The following is a 22,240-nucleotide window of genomic DNA, read 5'->3' as shown; positions in this document are numbered from 1 at the left end:
ATAATTTACACGGAAAAAGCCTATGAGTCGTGTTTTCACCGCTAGGTAGCACTGTATACACCAAATTGTCACGAACAGAGAGACAAGGGGCCATTCATAAACCACGTAGACCAAAATTTGAGAATTCGATTGCATTGCTTGAAAATCTCCCATCACGGTATTACACTTAAATGAGAGTAACAGGAGCACGTCTTACCTGTGAGGCGATCGTAAGCAAAAAGATGGCCGGTCGAGGTTGCTGCGATCAATGAGCCCTTTGGCTCGTCGTTGCTAACGCTGGTGTGCGTATACGAGCAATGATTTAACGGCTCAAAAAAATCGTGTTGCTCAAGGCATTTAGCTGAATACACTGCGGTAGTCCCGATCTGCCATGTCAAGCTTTATAGTGGTAATATTTTATGCTGGCGGCCATTTTGTTTTAGTCTTATGATTGATTATATGCAATTTTGCGATGTCATTATGCTAGAACAAAAGGAAAACTATTTGTTTTGTGATTTGAATATAATGTGGTTGTCCCGAACCGTCATGCCTAGTTTTCATTGCGGCAATGTGTTTTTTGCTGATATTTATGCGCGAGCGTTTTTATTCAATTGCGATGTGGCGTACTATAAGGGGCCATTCATATACCACGTGGACAAAAAACCTTTTTTTCTGACCCTCTCGTGGACAAGTGTGGACAATTCCTAAACCCCTACCCCCTCGCTAAACCGGAAGTCGCCATCTTGGATTTCAAAATAGCGTCAAAAATCAATTTCTGGCACCTACTCTTCAAGACCATTCCGAAAGTACACATATTTATTGGGTTATAGCAAATTTCGCCAAACAGTAACATACATTTCTGGCACCTACTCGTCAAGACTATTCCGACAATACCCATACTGCATGGGTTGAAGAGAATTTCGCTAAACCGGAAGTCGCCATCTTGGATGTCAAAATGACACCAAAAATCAATTTCTGGTACCTACTCGTCAAGACCATTCCGAAATTACCAATATTGTTGAGGTGCGGGACATAAGAAGTCCAGACCCGTCTCTTCCATCTTTCCGAAAATCTTCTAGATCTGTTGCATTCAAAAGGACTAGGCATATTTTTTGCGATAATTGCGAAATCCGTGCAAAAAAAAAACTTTTAAAAATATAGGGGAGACTGAGGAGACTTGATCCCCGGGGAGACTTGATCCCATCATTGTAACACAAAGGTGGATCAGAATACATTAATCGAATATACTAGAAAGTTGCGCAGTTTTATCTAAACATATGTTTCTTTAACAGAAAAAAATAAATTGGACATGTGTTACTGAATTTTTACCGATTCAAAGAAAAAAATCTCGGAAGAACTGAAGAAGATTTATTTTCTAAATTTTCAAACTTTTATACAATTGATAAAGTAACCCACTACATACTATATTTTTGCATACAGAATTACAGGAGAATGTCAATTATATGAATACGTTATAGTTGAGCTGATTTTTTTGTTCAGCTACACTTGTGCTAAAATTTGCTGAAATAGATGCTATGGGTTCACTTGATCCCTTCAAATTTGTGGAGATTTGATCCCCTTCGCCATGCTTCATACACACCACTGAAAATAACCAAATCCACACCAGAACAATTGGAGTCATTGTTGCCATAAAATAACAAAAAATACTGTCAAAATGAACGCTTCATCGTACAGAAACTTAACTGTAATTGTTTACTACAGTATACGTAGCAACCATGCATCCCATATTTGACGTTCCTCAACCATAATAACGACATTGCACAGAGATTTGCACAGAATTCGTAAAAAAAATCTTGTGAGAGATGCGTAATATGTAGTAACAAAAATAGTAATATGTAATCACAACAATTTAATCAATACCCCAATACATTTATAACATTGAATGGGGTTAGGTACCTATTTTTGTCCTATTAGGGAGAATACCACATTATTTCATTATTAATTTTATTATTTCAGCTTCTTTGCTTTGTTATTAGGAGCCATTTTTATTTCGATTATAGAGGTTTTAGCCTTAAGGTCATTCGCCTCTTATTAAGAGCCAATATAATAACAAAATTGTGCTGAGAATGGTGAATATCTTCTGTTTGAGCGCAGCAAAAACTCTAATCGAGTACCCCAATAGGGATCTTTAATTTGGAAAAATTGTGCCAGTTTTTCAAATGTATTGGTAGCGGGTGTCCTTACGAGTACACTCATATCATTCTTAAGCCTTAATTATTCTTTTATGATTTTTAAATTTAAAAAAACCAAATTAAATTCAACCAGCAAACTGACAGTTGTCCTACTAAATGACGTATCTGCTAATATCTCGTTCGCCTCATTGTTAACCGGGACAGCACCCCACACAGCATGATCTGGTACTTTGTCAATCCGCTAGCAGCCTGCCATCCCAAGTTTAATCTGCAAACTATGGTAGATCTGATAAGGCAACCTATAGAGTCGTGCAAGTCTCATGAGTTTGGATGTGTTATTGTCCTAAAAGGAAACAAACAAAAAATGTTTTTTTCCATTATTTTCGGGCCAAAAAATTGAAAAAGGACTGAGATATTAACTCACGGTACTAATCTGCATCAGAATATGCCTTAACCCGCACACCCCTAAAGATCCCTATTATCGCAACACCATTTGAGCCAATGCGTTAAGCAAAGATGGCAGAAGCTGCTCTAACCAAAGGCTTCAGATAGGTAGGATGATAATAGAAAAAGGGTAAAAATAGGCTTGCTACCCTACATGCTCTTTTAAACACGTTTTCAAAAAATAATCAAGTGTCCCCAAATTAGGGATCGAGTCTCCACTAATCAAAGAATTTTCCAGTTTTTTGTTGTTTTCCAAAAATGCTCATAGCTCATGTCCAGTATAATATTTCCATGTAATTTTTTTATGATTATCAGTCAACCCTAGAAACAATATAAAACTACAAAAAATACATAGTTTTTGTATCATTCCACGGAGTAGGATTGAAAAATAAAAAAGGGGATCAAGTCTCCTCAGTCTCCCCTAAGTCTTGTGTTGAGAGTTTTTTTATGCGGACTTTCAAATTAACGCGGTTTTACGAAGATTTTTGAATTACGCGGTTTTTACAATTAACGTGGTTTTTTACGCGGTACGTATCCCCCGCGTAAAAATCCTGGGTGTAATACATTTTCATTATACATGACATGACAACTATATTCAAGAAAAGAAATCAATATTCGAGTTCTAAAATTTTGTGAAAGAAAAAGACCAAATCGAAAACTTGAACCAGTAATCAGCGGTTTGAGTTTGGTCGTCTTGATCAGCTGGTAGGAGAAGCAGGATAATGTTCGCATAATGTATAGGAAGGATACTTTATGCCCAAATAGTCTAAACACCAAAAATGGTTTGGTTAAAATCTCGATGTTTCATGCATTTTAAAGATATTTGTCATCCCAAATTCGAATTCGATTTCTTAGAATTTTTTAGTTCCTTCTTATATGGGAATTTCATGTGACCGGACGATTAACAGTTTATATTTCCGGAACCATATAACCGATCCGTACGAAATTTTGTTGCAGGAAAATATACCTTTAATTTGAGGCTTTTGTGATAATCGGCCGAACCATCACCGAGAAACTGATAATAGCAAAAAATAACCCGAGAATAGTGATAAACCGTATTTGAGCGCAATGAAATCATACAACTGCGCGTCAATTAGCAATTATTACCATCCTGCCAGATGCGAGCCAACGAGCACACTGACGCCAAAACTTCGTTGACGGAAATCGTTAAGATAAACAAACGGATTTCTCGAAAGTTGTTAATTGACGATATTTGAGCTCTTACGGTGGAAAAAATAGTGTGCAATGGATTTTTGTCGTATATTACGCCATAATTACACTAGGCACAGTGGATAATCAGTGCATCTATGTGATTATTAGCGTAAATCGGGAATTTGGATGCATACCATAGAAAACATATCCCACCGTAATTTTCTGATCATAGCAAAGGTTTTGGACATCCGCATAGCTTCTTTGTGATTTACCAGCTGCCGATCATTCGTTAGCAGCAAACAATATATGAATTTCATGTAATTGTTTTCGCCGACGATTTCTATGACGCGCTCTCGTCAAATGTTTACACTCTAACGAGCTAGCCTAGTATATGTAAGCCGTGGTTGACGGTCCACGCATTCTCGAAAGAAGCTTATACAACAGGTAAAAGAAGCGAAAGAGATAGCATGTCTGGGTGCCGACCACGTGTTGTGAGAATGGAAATTTATTTCAGCCAACTGCATGCCCCACCATCATGCCAAGAATGAATAGACTTTTCTACGGCTCATGTACATACACGGCACATGACACAAACACTACATCACTAGCTGGTGGAAAATAATAAACAAAGACGGCAAAATCAAATGGGATTGTTTTCAACCAGGAAGCTGCAGAAGTGTTCGTGAGACCGGGCGACAAGAACTCAATGAGAAGCGCGATTGACAGATCTGTATGCGTACCGCGCAGTGCTACCACAAGTACAGATTTTTCTATATTTGCAGATTATTTGAATTGTATAGGTACAGATTAAAATGATGTCTAAGGAAACTACAGCATGGTACATATTTTTGGAGATAGAATGGTAAAACAATAGTTTTATTTGACATTTCTAATACTAAGTAATATTGAGAAGTTGTATATAGGATATATGAATTTACGGAAACTGTTTTTCTTTGGTGTGTAATACAAATTTATTTTGTAGTTTGACTATTCCAAACAAATGATTTGCTGGTGAATGAACTTATAATTGAAACCTTAACAATAGAACAAGTGATTTTTGCACTTAGAACTCAGTGTTCTTTGTATATTATTGTCGGAAAAATAAAGCAAGATTGGATAGGTTGATGTAAAAACGGCCAAATCAACCCAACATTATTCAACTAGCAAAACGTTTGCATTAACTTTCTTATTGCTGTAAATTTCGGTACAAATTTTCTGAAAAAGCAGTGCGATTTTTTTATTCCCGGTAAATAATATAAAATGTGGCATCACTGGTACCAGCTTTTTTTAGTTTCTCTGTGCTGCTCAGCAGCGAGGGGGGAATGGGTGGCGCAGCTCTCCAACGTGCAATGTTGCATTCGAAGCTTTGTATCACAACAGAGCAAAACTTTCTCTTTTGCTCACCGAAAAAAATTGCGGCAGCCATGTTTAACTCAACAATTAGGTCATCGATGACCAATTGTTGAGCAATGTTGAATTTCGAAACACGCCTATTGTTTGATAAACCATTCCATATTCGTTGTTCGAGAGTGAAACGATTTACTATCAGATTTGAATGATTTTTCTTCGAAAATTCAGTATATGCAACGACGTTGTTATATCGTCGCTGTTGTGCTATCTTATGACAAGCGCCATTTAGCACAATTCGAGAAAAACATTTTTTTAAGTTTGAGATTGAATATCTTGGAACTTATAAATGATACAAATAATTCAAAGAAGACAATTGATTCTTCTATCTATTCTGTATTAATCTTTCAAATATTACGAAGATCGGTTGACTATACGAGTTTTTACTATAAATATAAACAAAAGTCGCACTCACACGTGTCATAGGTGTGTATTGATGACAAAATTTGTATGGCCTGTCTAGGGTTGCCACCTCTGGAGAGGCTTTGACCCGGAGATTTTCACTGATCGGGGGGGGGGGGGGGGTGTATTTTGAGTAGAACGAGACAGAAATTGGAATCCAAGCGATTGCTCGGCATTTTAGAGCAATTTAATCGCTGTAAAGCTGTATTTTTTGACGGTTGAGAACGGTTTTATCGGTTTAATGTGGTGTAGTATTTCACTTCCCCGACTAAGTGCCAAGAACACAAAAGCACCAGCTACTCTCACTGTAGAGGATAAGTTGAACGAGCATTGCTCTCCTCCACAATTAACAGGAAAAGGAGAGCAATGGAGGCAGAGCTGCAGCATCACACTATGTGGTGTCGGTTATTCATCACCAACAAATTTTCATTTCGCAACAAAGGTGCAAAACTCACCTCCCTAGCCCAGTTAAGGATCGCTGCCGGAGTAGCAACAACACCGAAAGAACTCGTTTGATGTTCATCTAGTCAGTTGGATTAGAATATAATAAGCACCACTATGAGTGAAATGATTTGGTAAAATTGCAGCAAAAAAACTTTTTACACCATTTTGAACGACTTAGTGGAATGCAACATTTCAATTGTAGCATATGACGAAATATTACTTTCCTTAACCCTCCGGAAGTCGCGCATATGGCCTACCGAACGAGCAGCCGCTGGTAACCTAAGACGATTTCGCTAGATTTTCAGAGCGCGACTGCCGGAAGGTTAATTTGTAGTAATTTTATTTGTTTTTCATTTTCATTGCTTTGTGAAAGAAATTATTAATATTTGGTGCACTCATCTTCGCCACCTTGAAACGAAAGGTTAGTCGGGCAAAATAAATTTGAACCAGAGTAATAGTTAACTTAGACTTTTAAATGTTTTGTAAAGAATCAATTAATTCCAAAAAAAAATTCAACCTATGCTTCTTCCCACCAAACCCGGAGAAATTGATGTAGAATCCGGAGACCCGGAGATCGCTCCCGAAAACCGAAGTCTCCGGGTCAAACCCGGAGGGGTGGTAACCCTAGGCCTGTCATAATCGTGCATGCAAAATATTCCAGAGAAAAAAATCATCAATTATTAACTTTTATTCATATCATTGGCTTCTCTCCTTTTGTGGCACAGACCTGTTGGTCTATATTTATCATTGGCTTCATATGGTCTATAAGCAAGAGATGCATTTTGAAGGAAATGAGTCAGGGAATTAAGAAAAAATAGTTAGTTTTTGTTACAGTGTTACCGAATACGCTATATTTCCAGTTGAAAACTTAAGCTGCATTTTTCTCACAATTCTTGTATTTTTCTTTTGAAAATGATTATGTCATTGTGTTCTTAGATAGTTTTACACATAAAAATATCTTATACATCAAGATAACTTGAGCCGATTCCCAGACACAGTCATTTGAAGCAAAAAATTAAAAAATTCTCAGTACGTTTCTTGCTATATCTCAGTAACCAAGCAAAATGTCAAAATTCTGAAAGTGCCACGTTGTAAATTTTTTTGACAAGTGATGTGGCATATCTAACTCAGTTTACCCCAAAATGGCGTTTGTCATAAGACAGCACAACAGCGACGATATGTCTTATACTCTGAATTTAGCATATACCCCGATATTTTGTCAAATATCGTTCTATCTGTATAAAATATTAGATAATTGCCAACTGTTCAACAAAACCGGAACATATATTACTAAGATTATTTGGCGCTTCAACAATTTGTTTAGTTTATCTTTTTTGAGCCACATTTCTTGAAGCTATGGTTGTCAATTTTCTCTTGACCAGACTTTTAATGTAGGAACTCTGTACTGTCAAATACAAATTTCCGTTTGTCAGTACATGTTACTGATTTTTGTGTCAACTCTCTAATAATCTCTTGCCAAATCTAAAAATAGAGCGTTATGTCAGATTGTCGGTGGGTAAACTTCACCACAATAATTCAGTGCCACAACGAGACAGAAAGCTCGTTGGACAAACACGTAATTTTGTTTTTTGTCGGGATTTCACAAAAGTGTAGCTTTAAAGCGCCTTAGGTTATGCATTTATTAGGTTTTCAGAACAATTTTTCTGTTTTAGATTAGAAAGATGGATAGGACAGAGACATTACCGTAAGGGGCCGTTCATAAACCACGTAGACTCATAGGGGGGACGGGGGGGGGGTCTAGCAAAAGTCTACGTTTGTCCACGAGGGGGGAGGGGGGTCTTTGAAAAAGTCTACGTAGACTTTTATTTTTTGTTAGTTTCGTATCACTATAAATGGGATTTAAAGAGAGTTGTATTCAAAATATCGGTCTATTCAGTATTTATGACACTTCAAAGCTAGTACACTATTCAGGTAACTACTCGTTAAGTGACCACTCAACCCAGAACCCACGATTTTTTGGACAACCTCACACGTTATTGATTCTTGCGTATATTTTGATATAGTTTTGATCTAGGAATAATACAAAATGACAGTTCCAAAGACGATCGCCCAAAATTCCTCACGACGGAAGATTTTGACACTGAAATCATCTGAGACACCACTAGTTAGCAGACATGCATGGACCATTAAATGCATGAACCATAAAAGTTAAAAAATGGTCAAAGTTAAGCATTGTAACAACAAAACACCCGATTTTTAACAATAAGTGGATTATTTTTTTAGTTTTTATTTATTGATTTCGTTGGTTAAAGCAGTAGTGTAGTTAAACTTCTACAACAAAGTGTTTACCCGAGTTAATCAGTTTCTCTTGCAATCATTTACACTGATTTCAAAATCTTTAAACACCCGTTAAATTTTACGTCTTGACCCTACGCAACTCCGTGCAAACCGGTTCTACTCTATTTATCTTAGAAAATATTCGGAGTTAAACTGATACTTTTCGATAATACTCTAAGGTGATACGGCTATTAAATAAGAAAAATAAATATTTTTGGGAAGATTTAAATAGCTTCGTTCCCTTAATCAAATAAGCCAATTTAGATTATCTTAGAAATATTGAAATTTGTTCACGAAAAGTGAAATTTGTGTGCATGTCTAGTTTATTATTTTAGTCTAGATGATAGTACACATCAACAGTATTATTTTGTAATTGTTTCTTATAATTTAACAATTTTGAATGCACCAGTAAGGCTCAAAAAGTGTTTAGCAATTCTGCATTGTTGGTGTAGGTCGTACTTCGGCCAAAATTTGAACTAGTTATAGCAATATATCTTTTTACATGTACTTGATTGACTAACCTTGGAAAGAAGTATTCCGCTATACAAACGTTGGAAAGCCCCTTGAAGTGGTATTAATTGATTTGATCAGTCATAGACAAAAAACCATTCCTTAATATTTAAAAAGCTTGAAATAAATCTGAACGCTTATTTTTAATTGAACATTATAATGTGCTTCTTGCTAATTTCACATTTCCAGCGAATGAAAAAAAATTAAAAGTCTAATACGAATGCTACAATTTTTACTAATTTGTGAAAGGTTATATTAAAATATGCTATTTCGATATTTCTAAGGGAAATAGCTAAATAACGGTACAAGTACCCAGTCAAAAAGGACAAGTTGCTGGCTAACGGGGGGCTATTTGCCAACTCGGATGCGCTAATTACCCTTCAATTTGCCAGCAAATTGCTGGCAATTAGGGGGCTATTTCAAATGCAACATTTGGGCGATTTGCCGCCGTCATTTTTTAGCCGCCCTACCCGCCCTTAAATCGCCCTTAAATCGCCCAGGGAACGCGCCATTTAATCGCCCTTAATTGCCTAATATGAAAATTACAAATAATACTTATTTTCGGATTCATTAGCTACTCACATAAACTTATCACTACACTAGGTAATCACCACCAAACTATAGGAAGAATCAATGGTGAAACTGACATTGCACACCAAAACTTACCACAATCTGACTTTTATTAAAAGTTTAGGTTAGATATCTTGTTCCACTATATTTACACACTATTCCACAATTTCCCACATTTGTTGGTTAAATGAAGTGCACTAGACAAACAAAATACAAGCGAGAACACGCAAATCGTTTAAAAAAAACTATTTTAAGCATAAGCTAAACATGAACCGCCATGTTTGAAAAACGCAAAAACAACCAAATCCTTTTCAGCCGCCAGAAAATTTGTCTAAGTGTTGAAATTGCCTTTAAATCGCATTCGCACATTGCATTTGTTCCTAGGGGCAATTAGCACAGGCGAGTTGAGTTAAACGTCAAACTGTTTAAATCGCCTGACCATGTTCGTCCGCAATTTTTTTGACAGGGTTCACTTTCATCAAATCCTCTTTTCAGGGTTATCATATAAGGATAAATATGATATTTAAGATTTCGATGTACGTGTACCGATATTTCGGTGTTTCCATTAGATCTCACGAAATAACTGGTTTTAGTAAAACCGATCAGAAAATAGTCAAAACTGTGCCATTTGTATTAACTGCCTAAAGTGTATTCGGCTTCAATCCGTTTATGTCTCTGACATTACCCACCCTTCTTTTTTTGACGTCACTCTTTGCGCAACTGTTCTCTATCAACTGTGGTAAACCCCTATTCCCTTTTAAAAAAGCTACGCAGCCTCTTACCCCCCTGCCGTCACACATCATCACAAAATACAAAACTACCCCTCCTCCATATAATGCTACGTCATTTATGAATGGTCCCTAAACATTATCGTTATTGAAGCACAATATGCAGATTGTAATTAAATCAAAACAAACACCAATCAATATTCTCTGTTACACCAAGTTTAAAGTTTAGGAAACGGGTCACGGGATTTTGCACGGAATTTGGCCAGGGGAAAACCTAAAGCTCTGCCACTCTAAACAAATACCAACAATATCAAAATAGCGACGAATTTTAAACCTTAACGTTTTTTTTTCGTTTCGACGTACGCGTACGGCGTATTTTGCTATCCTGAATGAGCAAAGCATGTTTGTCAAGCTTCTCCATCAACGAGTTTGACAAACTTCTCCATCAACAAGTTTGACAAACTTCTCCTTCAACAAGTTTGACAAAGTGCAGCGTTACGCTGTTACGCCAGTACACAACAGTTCAAATTTATTTCACGAAAGATATCAAATATTTGACGTTATGACAAACAGTGTACTGGTAGCTTTACTGCTGGGGAAACGAAAATACACTAGCAATGATTTATTTATCGATATTCGATTCTGTAGATTTGCGAGCTAATGATGCATGCAGAAAAATATGTCGTAGTTAAAATGAAAATCCAAACTTTATATCAAAACGCAATAAAAATATTGATACTATCTAGAAAATCATTTAAAAAAATTATTTGTCATTTATATATATATATATATATATATATATATATATATATATATATATATATATATATATATATATATATATATATATATATATATATATATATATATATATATATATATATATATATATATATATATATATATATATATATATATATATATATATATATATATATATATATGGGGCATTCCACGCAAAATTTGCCACAAAAAAAATTTTTGCACAGATAATTTTTTTTTTCGGTTTAGTAGTCAAAAATATTCGACACGTATTTTTTTATTTCAACATAGTAGGCGAGACTTTCGAGATTTTTTGTGTTTAATTTCACCGTTTGAAAAAAACCTACTTTTTTCAATCGCTCGTACTGTCAAAAGTAAAGAAGGTACCAAAAAGTGCCCAAAACATGAAATCTGCGCCTTTTTCATAGTTTTCGGATGAAGTATATTAATACCTACTCAACGTATTGGTTTCATGGAAAATATTGAAAAGTTTTAAACATATCGATTTTTTTCAAACGTGGACATGATTTTTCTTTCTTTTTTTATTGGATGAAATGGGAAAATCATTTTTCTTGATGCCATAAAAATTTGGAAGTGGGAAATTAAATACTTACGGAGATATGAATTTTTCAATAGCGCCTTGCGCGCGAAAAACGTACCGCCACGCACTTCGCTCGTACTCAGGTTTGACTGTATGAGATTTTACACACTACCGCGTTGTGTAAAACACACTTGCAATTAACTTCATTATTTATTAGAAATAAATAAAAATAAACAATAATAATTATTCAACGGATTGACTTGATTTTTTTATGAGGATGCATAATATGTGTAGCCAGTCGATGAACCACGGAAAACTGAATAATAAAAATTCTCTCATTATTTTTAAGAAAAATGAATGAATTTTACATAAAAATATCAGATTTTTCGGATTTTATAAGGCTATTCCATATTCCAAAATTCAAACCATTTTATATTTTTTTTGTTAATCGAGTAAATAATAGTCCAAATTTTAAAAATCTTATTGAATTTCCTGTTTCAGTCAATTTTATCAAGAGTTATCATATTCGCCGGGGCGCTCCTCGACGTGGAAATGGTTAGACGTCTACTCTTGGAACGCTTGTGTGGTTCTGTGTGACTGAAATTTTTTCTCGTACATAATGAATGTATAAATAAACCTTAACATTACAAAAGCGGTCCATTGTTGCCTCACCTACAAAATCGTAAACCAAAATCACTTTCGGTTTAAGCACTTTACATCAGACGCCCCCCTAAAGGAAAACATACACAGCTAATGCGTTATGTTTGTTTTAGATTATTATTGTTTTATACTCAATGTTGTAGTTGATTTTATAATATAAAACAATTGGGAATATCTTTGCATGAGATAATTTTTAAAATGATTAAAATATGATATTTGTATTCTGGCGATAAATGATTGCTGAAGAGAGATTCTTGCAGTTCTGCAAAAATTTTGAACGAATGCTTTTCAAGTTTCTGGCGCTTTTTCAATCTTGTTTTCAGTTTAGTTACCAATCGTTTCTACGTCGTACTCTTAACTCCATTCTTTTTGAAAACCTTCAATGTTTGCATTTATTTTTCTGATGGTGTTCGTCAACATTTTAAAAATGTGAAACGTTGTACTAATTTTTTTCACCACAAATCTGACTGCATTCACCCCACACAGTGACATTTTCGCCCAAAAGCCCATGGAAAAGGTGCTTGCGACGAAGCCATTATTTGTCGAGCCAGTTTACAAATGATCAATGATGATCAAATGTGGACCGCAATTGAGTCGTACGATGTGGCAAGGAAAGCTGCTTTGTCACGCAATGTTTCAAGTTCAAATCTCAGAATAACATAGGAAACGTGCCAATCGAACCAATTTATTCTGATACAAGAGCAGAGAAAAATCCACAGAATTGTTTCGAAAAATGCCATACCTGGACCACAATCATTTCACTATGTTGAGACGAACGTGGACTTCAAATTAAAACTGAAAATCTTTTCTTCCGGCAACACTTTTGAATCATTAAGACAAAATAAATCTGAAATTAAACATACATCTAAATGCAATAAATAGCAAAGTTAATCGCAAGTGTGTTTTACACAACGCGCTGGTGGGTAAAACTTCATACACCCAAGTCTCAGTACGAGCGAAGCGCGTGGCGGAATGTTTTCGCGCGCAAGGCGCCATTGAAAAATTCATTTCTCCGTAAGTATTTAATTGCCCACTCCCAAATTTTTATGGCAACAAGAAAAATGATTTTCCTATTTCATACAATAAAAAAAAGAAAAAAATCATGTCCAAGTTTGAAAAAAAAATAGATTTGTTTTAAACTTTTCAATATTTTCCATTAAATCAATACGTTGAGTAAGTATTAATATATTTCATCCGAAAGCTGTGAAAAAGGCGCACATTTCATGTCTTGAGAACTTATCTTTTTTAGTTTTAACAGTACGAGCGATTGAAAAAAGTAAGTTTTTTTCAAACGGTGAAATTAAACACAAAAAAACTCGAAGGTCTCGCCTACTATGTTGAAATAAAAAAATACGTGTCGAATATTTTTGACTACTAAACCGAGAAAAAAAAATTATCTAGGCAAAAAAAAATTTGGGGGCAAATTTTGCGTGGAATTCCCCATATATATATATATATATATATATATATATATATATATATATATATATATATATATATATATATATATATATATATATATATATATATATATATATATATATATATATATATATATATATATATATATATATATATATATATATATATATATATATATATATATATATATATATATATATATATATATATATATATATATATATATATGCTGTCAGTGATAAAAAATAAAACGATTCATATCAATTAAAACACTTTTTCGAAACGACTGTTTATATTTTTAAAATAACAATTTTTCATGTCGTTTCAACACAATGCTTCATTACACCGTTTCTTTCCATTTGACATTGCAAAGTTGCTTCTGGTAGAGAATTTTTTATCGACAAGCTTGAAATGCAGCAGATTTCTGGAGCAGAAGTGAAGTGTTCCGGACTGCGTTTCATTTGTCATCAATTATTTTGGAATTTTCGGTAAGCAGGTAATTCATCCGTTATTGTTTCTTCTACCGCCGAATCAACGCTAATGTTTTTTGAGTGGCGGGCAAAGAAGAAACTATTTCCCACTTCGTTTCTTATAAAACGAACAATATTTGTTTTATTTACACTGTTGAGCGGAGAAAAAACAGATTGGTCAGAATAAAAATATCTATCTCGATCCTAAATCTAATAATTATTATATTTTTACAAGAACTGAACACTGTGTAAATCGCTGAATCGATGGAAATATGCAGATATGCAGGACATCCGTTTCTCATCAGGATTGGATCAAACAACATGACTTACGGGTCCATCCTCGGAACTTCAGGTACGGGTTTTGCAATTTCAATCAATAAAATCGATGTGAAATAAATAAATTAATGTCAAATAAAATACCTACCAATATTTCAAAAGCATTATTATTTATTGCAACTAATATATTTATTGTTCCGAATATTTTTGACAAGCCATTTCAATTATCAAATCTGTGCTTTCAAATATTTAACCTATTATTGGTGTTACCTGTATTGTTTTTTGATTCAAAGTAATTAACTTTATCAAAACAAATAAATTTACTTTGATCTAAGCACGAAAACTGCGTTGAATTATTTTTTTTTAGTTAGATGCCCCGTCCTGTCAAAAATGCCAACAATGTTGAATTGTTTTATTTCTAGCAAAAATAATTGTTGTTTCAACAAGAAATCTGCATAAGCCATAGAACAAACGTAAAACTTGTTGTTTTACGTTTGTTCTATGTTTGTATTAACAAACTTTCTTTAAATTCACAGTGTTGGCTCCTTGGTCCTAGCCAACACCGAAGACGATCGAAACCCACCTTTGGTATCTGCATGCAATCAGCCACAACGGGTCTGGTTGAAATTTGGTGATGAAACTGGCTCTGACTTAATACGGTCTAATTTTGCTCAGCCATGTATGCATGCATCTTGGGTTGTCATACGACCAATAAAATAGGCGCCCACGAATTGTTCACACATCACACAACACCTTTATTATACATATTAGATGGACTAACGACTATTTATTAAAATATTAACATCTAACATAAAATTTATACATCTGGAGTAATATCACATGGGTCCGTTGGACCGTCTTCACCGGAGATTGAAATGGCACTGTCCTGCACGTTCACCACTAGGCTAGCCCGAAGCAATGCAGTGTGATCTGCGATGTTTTCCCAGGCACTCTCTCGATCAGGCGATCTCCTGCTCTGGATTGGTGTATGACGATCGTGGACCACCACATGCTGATAACGTAGTGCAACCACCACTCTTATCACTGCTGATGGCACTACCACTGACGATGCGCTGCTGATCTCACTGGTGATCTCACTGATGGTCGTAAACGACGTGATATTGTACCGATCGGATGTGTTGGAGAGTAATGGAATGTTTGGACTGTTTATTCCAGGGATGTAGTGGAGGGTGGATGGTGCGACTCCTAAACATCCTCACCCACCCAGAAATAACAGCATTTCTGAAAAATAAAGAAAAAACTCCTCTTCGACAAGGACAGGATGTGGGAAGTGTGATCACTGGGGTTCTCCTTCAGTAGAATTATTGTCCTCGAAGCTTTCTGCAATAGGCAAGATGCACAGTTTCTCAACTGGTCGTGTCAGCAACCCAGTGGCTGTTTTCAGGGTCACCACTCGTACGACACCGTCTTCTCCCGGATGAACGACTTCGATTCTTCCCATCTTCCATCGGAAAGGAGGCTGATTATCGTCCCGAATAATGACCAACCTTCCGACTTCCATTTGTACCGGTGGACGCCAACGTTTCACTCTGCCTTGTAGCTGGGACAGGTATTCTCTCCGCCACCTCGTCCAGAAGTCTTGTAGCTTCCTTTGCACCAGTTGCCATTGTTTCAGACGATTTGTTGGAACATTTTGATAGTTAGGCTCCGGGATAGACTGCAACGAAGATCCTACCAGGAAGTGAGCTGGAGTTAATGACTCCAGATCGTTGGGATCATCGGAAACAGCTGTGATTGGCCGCGAGTTCAAGCATCCCTCGACTTGAACCAGCAAGGTGTGCATATCCTCAGGTGTGATTGGACTGTCACCGATGACCCTTAAGAGATGATGCTTGGCTGAACGGACAGCGGCTTCCCACAACCCGCCGAAATGTGGTGCACTTGGGGGATTGAAGTGCCAGTGTATTCCTTCTTCCGCACAATACCTTGACACCTGCTCGCAATGCTGCTTGTTTTTAAAAAGAGAGAAAAATTCTTGGATCCTATTGCGAGCTCCGACAAAATTTGTGCCATTGTCGGAGTATATGTCGGTGCACTTGCCCCTTCGTGCCACGAACCTTCTAAGTGCTTGCATAAACCGATCTGTGGACAAGTCCGACACCAACTCGATGTGTACTGCTTTGGTGCAAAGGCAGATGAATATGGCGACATATGCTTTCACTGCTCCTCGTCGTGGTACTGGTCTCAAGTACACCGGTCCGAAATAATCCACACCTGTTTTCGAAAATGGCCGAGAAACTGTCACGCGAGCTGATGGCAATTCTCCCATGAACTGCTGTACCGGAGTTGGTTTTGCACGAAAACATCTATGGCATTTGTGCACAATATGTCTTGCCATATCTCTTCCACGCAAAGGCCAGAAACGAAGCCTTACGACACTCAAAAGTAGCTGTGGTCCAGCATGAAGCAATCGCTCGTGGTAATGTTGTAGTAGCATCCGAGTGAAGCGATGACGAGCTGGAAGAGCTATAGAGTGCTTGGTATCATCCGATTCCTGTGAATGTTTTAGTCGTCCACCAAGCCTAATAAGACGATCTTCTGCGATACCAGGGTTGTACAAACGTAAAGTCGATTGACCTGATACTGGCTTACCATTCGTTAGAGCCTTCCACTCATTAGCAAACCCTTCCAGTTGTACACGACGAACAAGGGTTTCCTCTGCTTTCCGCAGCTCGATAGTAGTAATAAAACCAGGTGGCTGATTTTTCTGAGTGCGTAGTAGTTTAATGAGTCGCAACCAAATAGCTGTACGTCGAACCAGATCTGAATAGGATGAAAACTTGCAGATGTACCAATCGTTGAATTCCTTTACTGAAGAACATGTTGTTGAAACTACTGTGCGACGCCTTTCTTCGTCCCCTTCCTCGCTGTCACCATCGCCATGAGACTGAGGCCACAGTTCTCGAAATTCTGCCAACCAGGTGGGGCCCTGCCACCAGAAGGCGTTACTGAGAATGTCCTGTGGAGAAACTCCTCTGGATATTAAATCTGCAGGATTGTTTTTGCCAGGAACATGACGCCACTCCCATTCTTCTGTTAAGTTCTGGATCTTTGCCACCCTGTTGGCAATAAACGTGCTCCACGTCGTCGGAACCGCGTTAATCCAACGCAATACGCAGGTAGAATCAGTCCAGAAGTAAGCAGGCATTCTAATTCCGATGGATTTCGGAACCTTTTCGAACAACTGGGCTGCGAGAAGCGCTCCACACAACTCCAACCTCGGAATTGTCTGGCTTTTCAATGGAGCAACCTTTGATTTAGAGGTTAACAGTCGAACCGCTACCTTCCCCTCTACATCCTGGCTGCGAATATAAAGGCAAGCCCCGTATGCCTTCTCAGAGGCATCCGAGAAGCAGTGTATTTCTGAGGATACGGCACCGGGTAGAATTACACTTCGTTCGATGCGTATATCGTTGAGTAGCGGCAATTGCAAATGAAATTTCCGCCAACTCTCACCCACCATCGGTGGTAACGATTGATCCCAATCCAAACGATTTCCATCGTTGTCTCTAAGAGTCCATAAAAGCTGCATGAACAGCTTGGCGGTCGTGATGGTGGCGCCTATAAGTCCCAAAGGATCGAATAGTGTAGCTATTATCGATAAAACCCGACGTTCTGATAGTGCATCCGTTTCATCCGGTGGTGGAATGTTGAACTGGAACCTGAAAACATCAGTATTCGGTATCCACGTGAGCCCCAATGTCTTCACTGAGGGATCTGGGTCTAAACTTATTCCCTTGGTATCACGAATTGCCAAATCATCGTTGGAAATGCCTTCCAATACTTGCGACGAGTTCGACGCCCACTTCCTGAGCCGAAATCCACCACTATCCAGCAGTTCGTTTAATTGAATCCTTAGCTGCATCGCCTCATTCACATCATTCGAACCTGTTATCACATCATCCATATACGTGTCCTTGATGACTGCCCTTGCAGCCAAAGGAAATCGATACTCTTCATCTGTCGCCAGTTGTTGCAGCGTTCGAGTTGCCAGGAACGGTGCTGGTTTGGTACCATAGGTAACCGTATTTAGCTCGTACGTTGATACCTCCGCAGTAGGTGACGAGCGCCAAAGGATGCATTGCAATGGTCTCTCCTCCGGGCTGATCAAGATCTGTCGAAACATTTTTTCAACGTCGGCCACGAGCATTATCTGCTTGGTCCTGCATCTCAAGACAATCGACCGTAGATCCTCCTGGATTACTGGCCCCACCAGCAATACATCGTTTAACGAGATGCCCGACGATGTGTTACAGGATGCGTCAAAGACTACTCGAACCTTCGTAGTAGTGCTCGCCTCCTTAACTACAGGATGATGCGGTAGGTAACATCGTCTAACTGGATCACTCGCCGTTGCCTCGACCCTTCGCATGTGTCCTAACCGATGATATTCCTCCATGAATGAAACGTACTGTTCCCGTAGACCAGCGTCCCTTGCCAGCCTTCGCTCCGTGCCTAAGAGCCTTCGGAATGCGATGTCCCTTGAATCGCCCATCCGAGCAAGGATTGCTTCGTCCTTTGGTAGAGAAACAGTATACCGCCCATCTGCACCACGCTGAACTGTTTGGGCAAACAATGCCTCACAGCGCGCCTCATCAGGTGAATAATTTACCGTTGATTCGATTCCCTCGCAATCCCAGAATCGTTCCACCAGTGCTTCCAAACTATCCGACGTGGAAACATTGCAATTAATCTTTAGTGACTGAGTGGGGTTTGATAAGCCGCCGCAAACCACCCACCCAAATACCGACTCGTTTAACGCTGGCATTTGCTCGCCAAGTAATATTTTCCGACCAGTTACGAAGAAGTCGAAAAAGGTTTCAATGCCGAGTACCATGTCCACACCCTTGGACACACAGAATGACGGATCGGCCAATTTAATACCATTTGGAATTGCCCATCCTGCTGCGTTGATTGTGGCTGTCGGTAGATTTACCGTCACCTTTGGTAATACGAGAAAGCTCATTTCTCGTGAAAAGTCAGAAACGCGCGACCGAATCGTGGTTAAAATCCGCTGCTTGACTTTAGTGGCGGTCTGACCTATTCCGAGAACCGAAATTTCTACCTTTTGTCGTCCAACCTTCAACCTTTGACTCAATCGCTCCGTTACAAAATTGCTCTCCGACCCCGAGTCTAGCAGGGCACGAGCGGGGAAATGTCTGCCGTCATCATCCTCGATAACGACTACTGCGGTGGCCAGTAACACCTGCGATGAAAATTGTTGAACTGTGTTAGATGCTGACACATCGGTAGCTGCTACGTTGGCCACTTGAAGAGATTCAGGTGCCTGAGGCTCCTTGGATGTAGATGCGTTCTCACCATTAGCAATTTTTGCTCCCTTGGCATTATTTTCCTTCTCTCGTTTGAAGCAAACCATCGTGTGATGCCGACCCTTACAATTTCGACAGGAAAATTTGGACTGACAATCCTTCGCCTGGTGGCTCTGCCTAAAGCAGTTACGACAGAGAAAGTGAGTCCGAAGTAGTGCTTCCCGATCTGATACCGACATCCGCTGGAATGCACCGCACTGATACAGCAGATGGTTCGCCGTGCATGCCACGCAACGTCCCCCAGACGATTGTGCTGTACTGTAGCTAGTCTTCACAACAGGTGGTTTCTGTTTCGAAGGCACTTGTGACTGCTGGGTGCCCCTGTTGTCCACCGACCTTGGTGGTAGCGACTCCAACACCTGCACTCGATGATGAAGAAAGTCTGTGAGATCCTTCAGTGTATCCACTTCCTTGCTTGACGAGCACTCTTCCCACCCCCTACGAGTCACTGGGTCCAGACGCGCGGTGAGAAGGCTAATGAGAAGAAGATCCTTGTAATCTCCAGGTTGTACAGCTTGATCGAGAGTTTGGACAGCCCTCTCAAAACTCTCCAGAAGAATGTGTAGCTCTGATGCGGACTCCTTCAAAAGGCTAGGCAACTTGAACAGCGACTCCACCTGTCGCTTTCTCAGCAGCTTGCTGTTGTTGTACCTTTTTAACAACATTTCCCAGGCAATTGGATAATTTGCCTTAGTGATCTGCAAAGGGTCAATAAGGCTCTTTGGTTCACCTTGCAGACACCCCTTGAGGTAATGGAACTTTTCAACTTCGGGCAAGTCCGACTTCCAATGGATGAGTGAAGTGAAAAGGTCCCGAAAACTAAGCCACTCGTCGATGTCACCGTTGAAAGTCTGCAGTTTTATCTGTGGGAGGCGTACGTGATCCAACGTGCCATGCATCGACGTCTCTCCGACACGGATGGACTGTTCCAAAACCGAATGTTCCTGTCGCTCCTTGACCCTATCTACGAGAAACGATTTTGCCCGGTAGTAATAGTCACTAAATTCCTTTCGTTCCTTCTCGTAACCATCACCATCGGCAGGAAAATCATCGTGGCATTTTATCTCGACTAGGATATCACCAAACCTTTCCCACAGCTAGTCGAGTTTCTGCAGGCGTATTTCCGCGTCGGTGATAGTAGTTTCTTCCGTGCAGTTCTCTACAAACTGCCATATATCGTTGAACGAGGACTGAACACCCTTTAACCTCGTCGTCAGCGTCTTCAGGGATGCTCCTTTCTTGGCAGCGGATGATGCAGTAGGAGGCATGGTGGTTGTTCGTCAGAAGCGAGAGGAGATGAAATTGGTGTAGTATACTGCGATTGGTCCTAGCCTCGCCAGGCATATACTATTCTGTATTTTACCTGGACGAAAAAATGCTGCGCAGAGATCAAATGCAGATCTCAAAGTAAAATCAGCAGTGGTACTCCAATGTTGACCTTGTATTCGTTAATATTGCTCAGGTGCGCGGCGAAAATTATTTATTGCGAGAAGAGGAGGAGAATTCTGGTGTAGTATCACTAAACCTTGGCCACGGCTGGCCATATACCACTGTATCTCACCTGGAGAAACAAGCAGTGCAACCGAACATCCCAATCCCAGGTAAAAGAATCCAAATAGTTTCGTGCAAACTCAATCCAGGGCTCAACAAAGGTACAAGAACACAGTCGAAGAGGATAACAATAATCAAGATGTGTATTTTCCGAATCCAGCCTCGGCTGACATATACTCTATTCTAGACTAACCTGGAAAACCTTGATGTGGCGCTCCCTCTTCGAATCACGTCCTTGATCCCGATTTAATTGATTGTCGAGAGTTTCTGACAAAGTCTTCCTTGACACTGGTTAATGATGATGAAACGCAACCGACGTCGATCACGTAGTAAATAATTTCGCCAAACTCCAACCGATGATCGAGTGCCGATGTTCATGGAAACGGCAACCGTAAATGAAACACAATTCCGATGATATCGATTTCATCTCCCGCAATCGAGAAACAATTTGGTATCCGAACAACAGCAAGAAAAATTGGTGTTAGCACGAGTTTGTGTGCCAGCTTCGGCTGGACATATAGTAGCGGATCAACTCACCTGAGAAAAATCCTTTGGCGCCAATGTCCAGGCGAAAAGCGATGGCGGAATTTGAGCGTCGATCCAACATGCGATGGCCGATCAGGTATTGTGTAATTGTTTCCTTTGGTAGAGCAGCGATGGCGGTTTTTAATAGTGCCCGCGATGACAATGGCGCCGACCCAGCATCGACGCGTCCGCTGGTAGGTTTCTTTGACGCCAGACCCGGTCCGGGATCCGGTTCGAAGGACCAAAATGTTGGCTCCTTGGTCCTAGCCAACACCGAAGACGATCGAAACCCACCTTTGGTATCTGCATGCAATCAGCCACAACGGGTCCGGTTGAAATTTGGTGATGAAACTGGCTCTGACTTAATACGGTCTAATTTTGCTCAGCCATGTATGCATGCATCTTGGGTTGTCATACGACCAATAAAATAGGCGCCCACGAATTGTTCACACATCACACAACACCTTTATTATACATATTAGATGGACTAACGACTATTTATTAAAATATTAACATCTAACATAAAATTTATACATCTGGAGTAATATCACATGGGTCCGTTGGACCGTCTTCACCGGAGATTGAAATGGCACTG

General features: G+C 39.0%; 1 protein-coding gene across 1 annotated transcript; it reads right to left on the bottom strand.

Moving 5' to 3' along the window:
* Positions 1 to 15,515: 15,515 nt before the first annotated feature.
* On the bottom strand, positions 15,516 to 20,837 carry LOC131687764 (uncharacterized). Its single transcript, XM_058971858.1, has 2 exons — positions 20,733 to 20,837; positions 15,516 to 20,666 (listed from the first exon to the last, which is right to left on the bottom strand). The coding sequence occupies exons 1-2, from the start codon at positions 20,835 to 20,837 to the stop codon at positions 15,516 to 15,518; spliced, it is 5,256 nt and encodes a 1,751-aa protein (XP_058827841.1).
* Positions 20,838 to 22,240: the final 1,403 nt, after the last annotated feature.

This window comes from Topomyia yanbarensis, chromosome 3 (assembly GCF_030247195.1).
Source record: "Topomyia yanbarensis strain Yona2022 chromosome 3, ASM3024719v1, whole genome shotgun sequence".
NCBI classification, from domain to species: Eukaryota; Metazoa; Arthropoda; class Insecta; order Diptera; family Culicidae; genus Topomyia; species Topomyia yanbarensis.
This window is presented reverse-complemented; position numbering and strand designations above follow the sequence as displayed.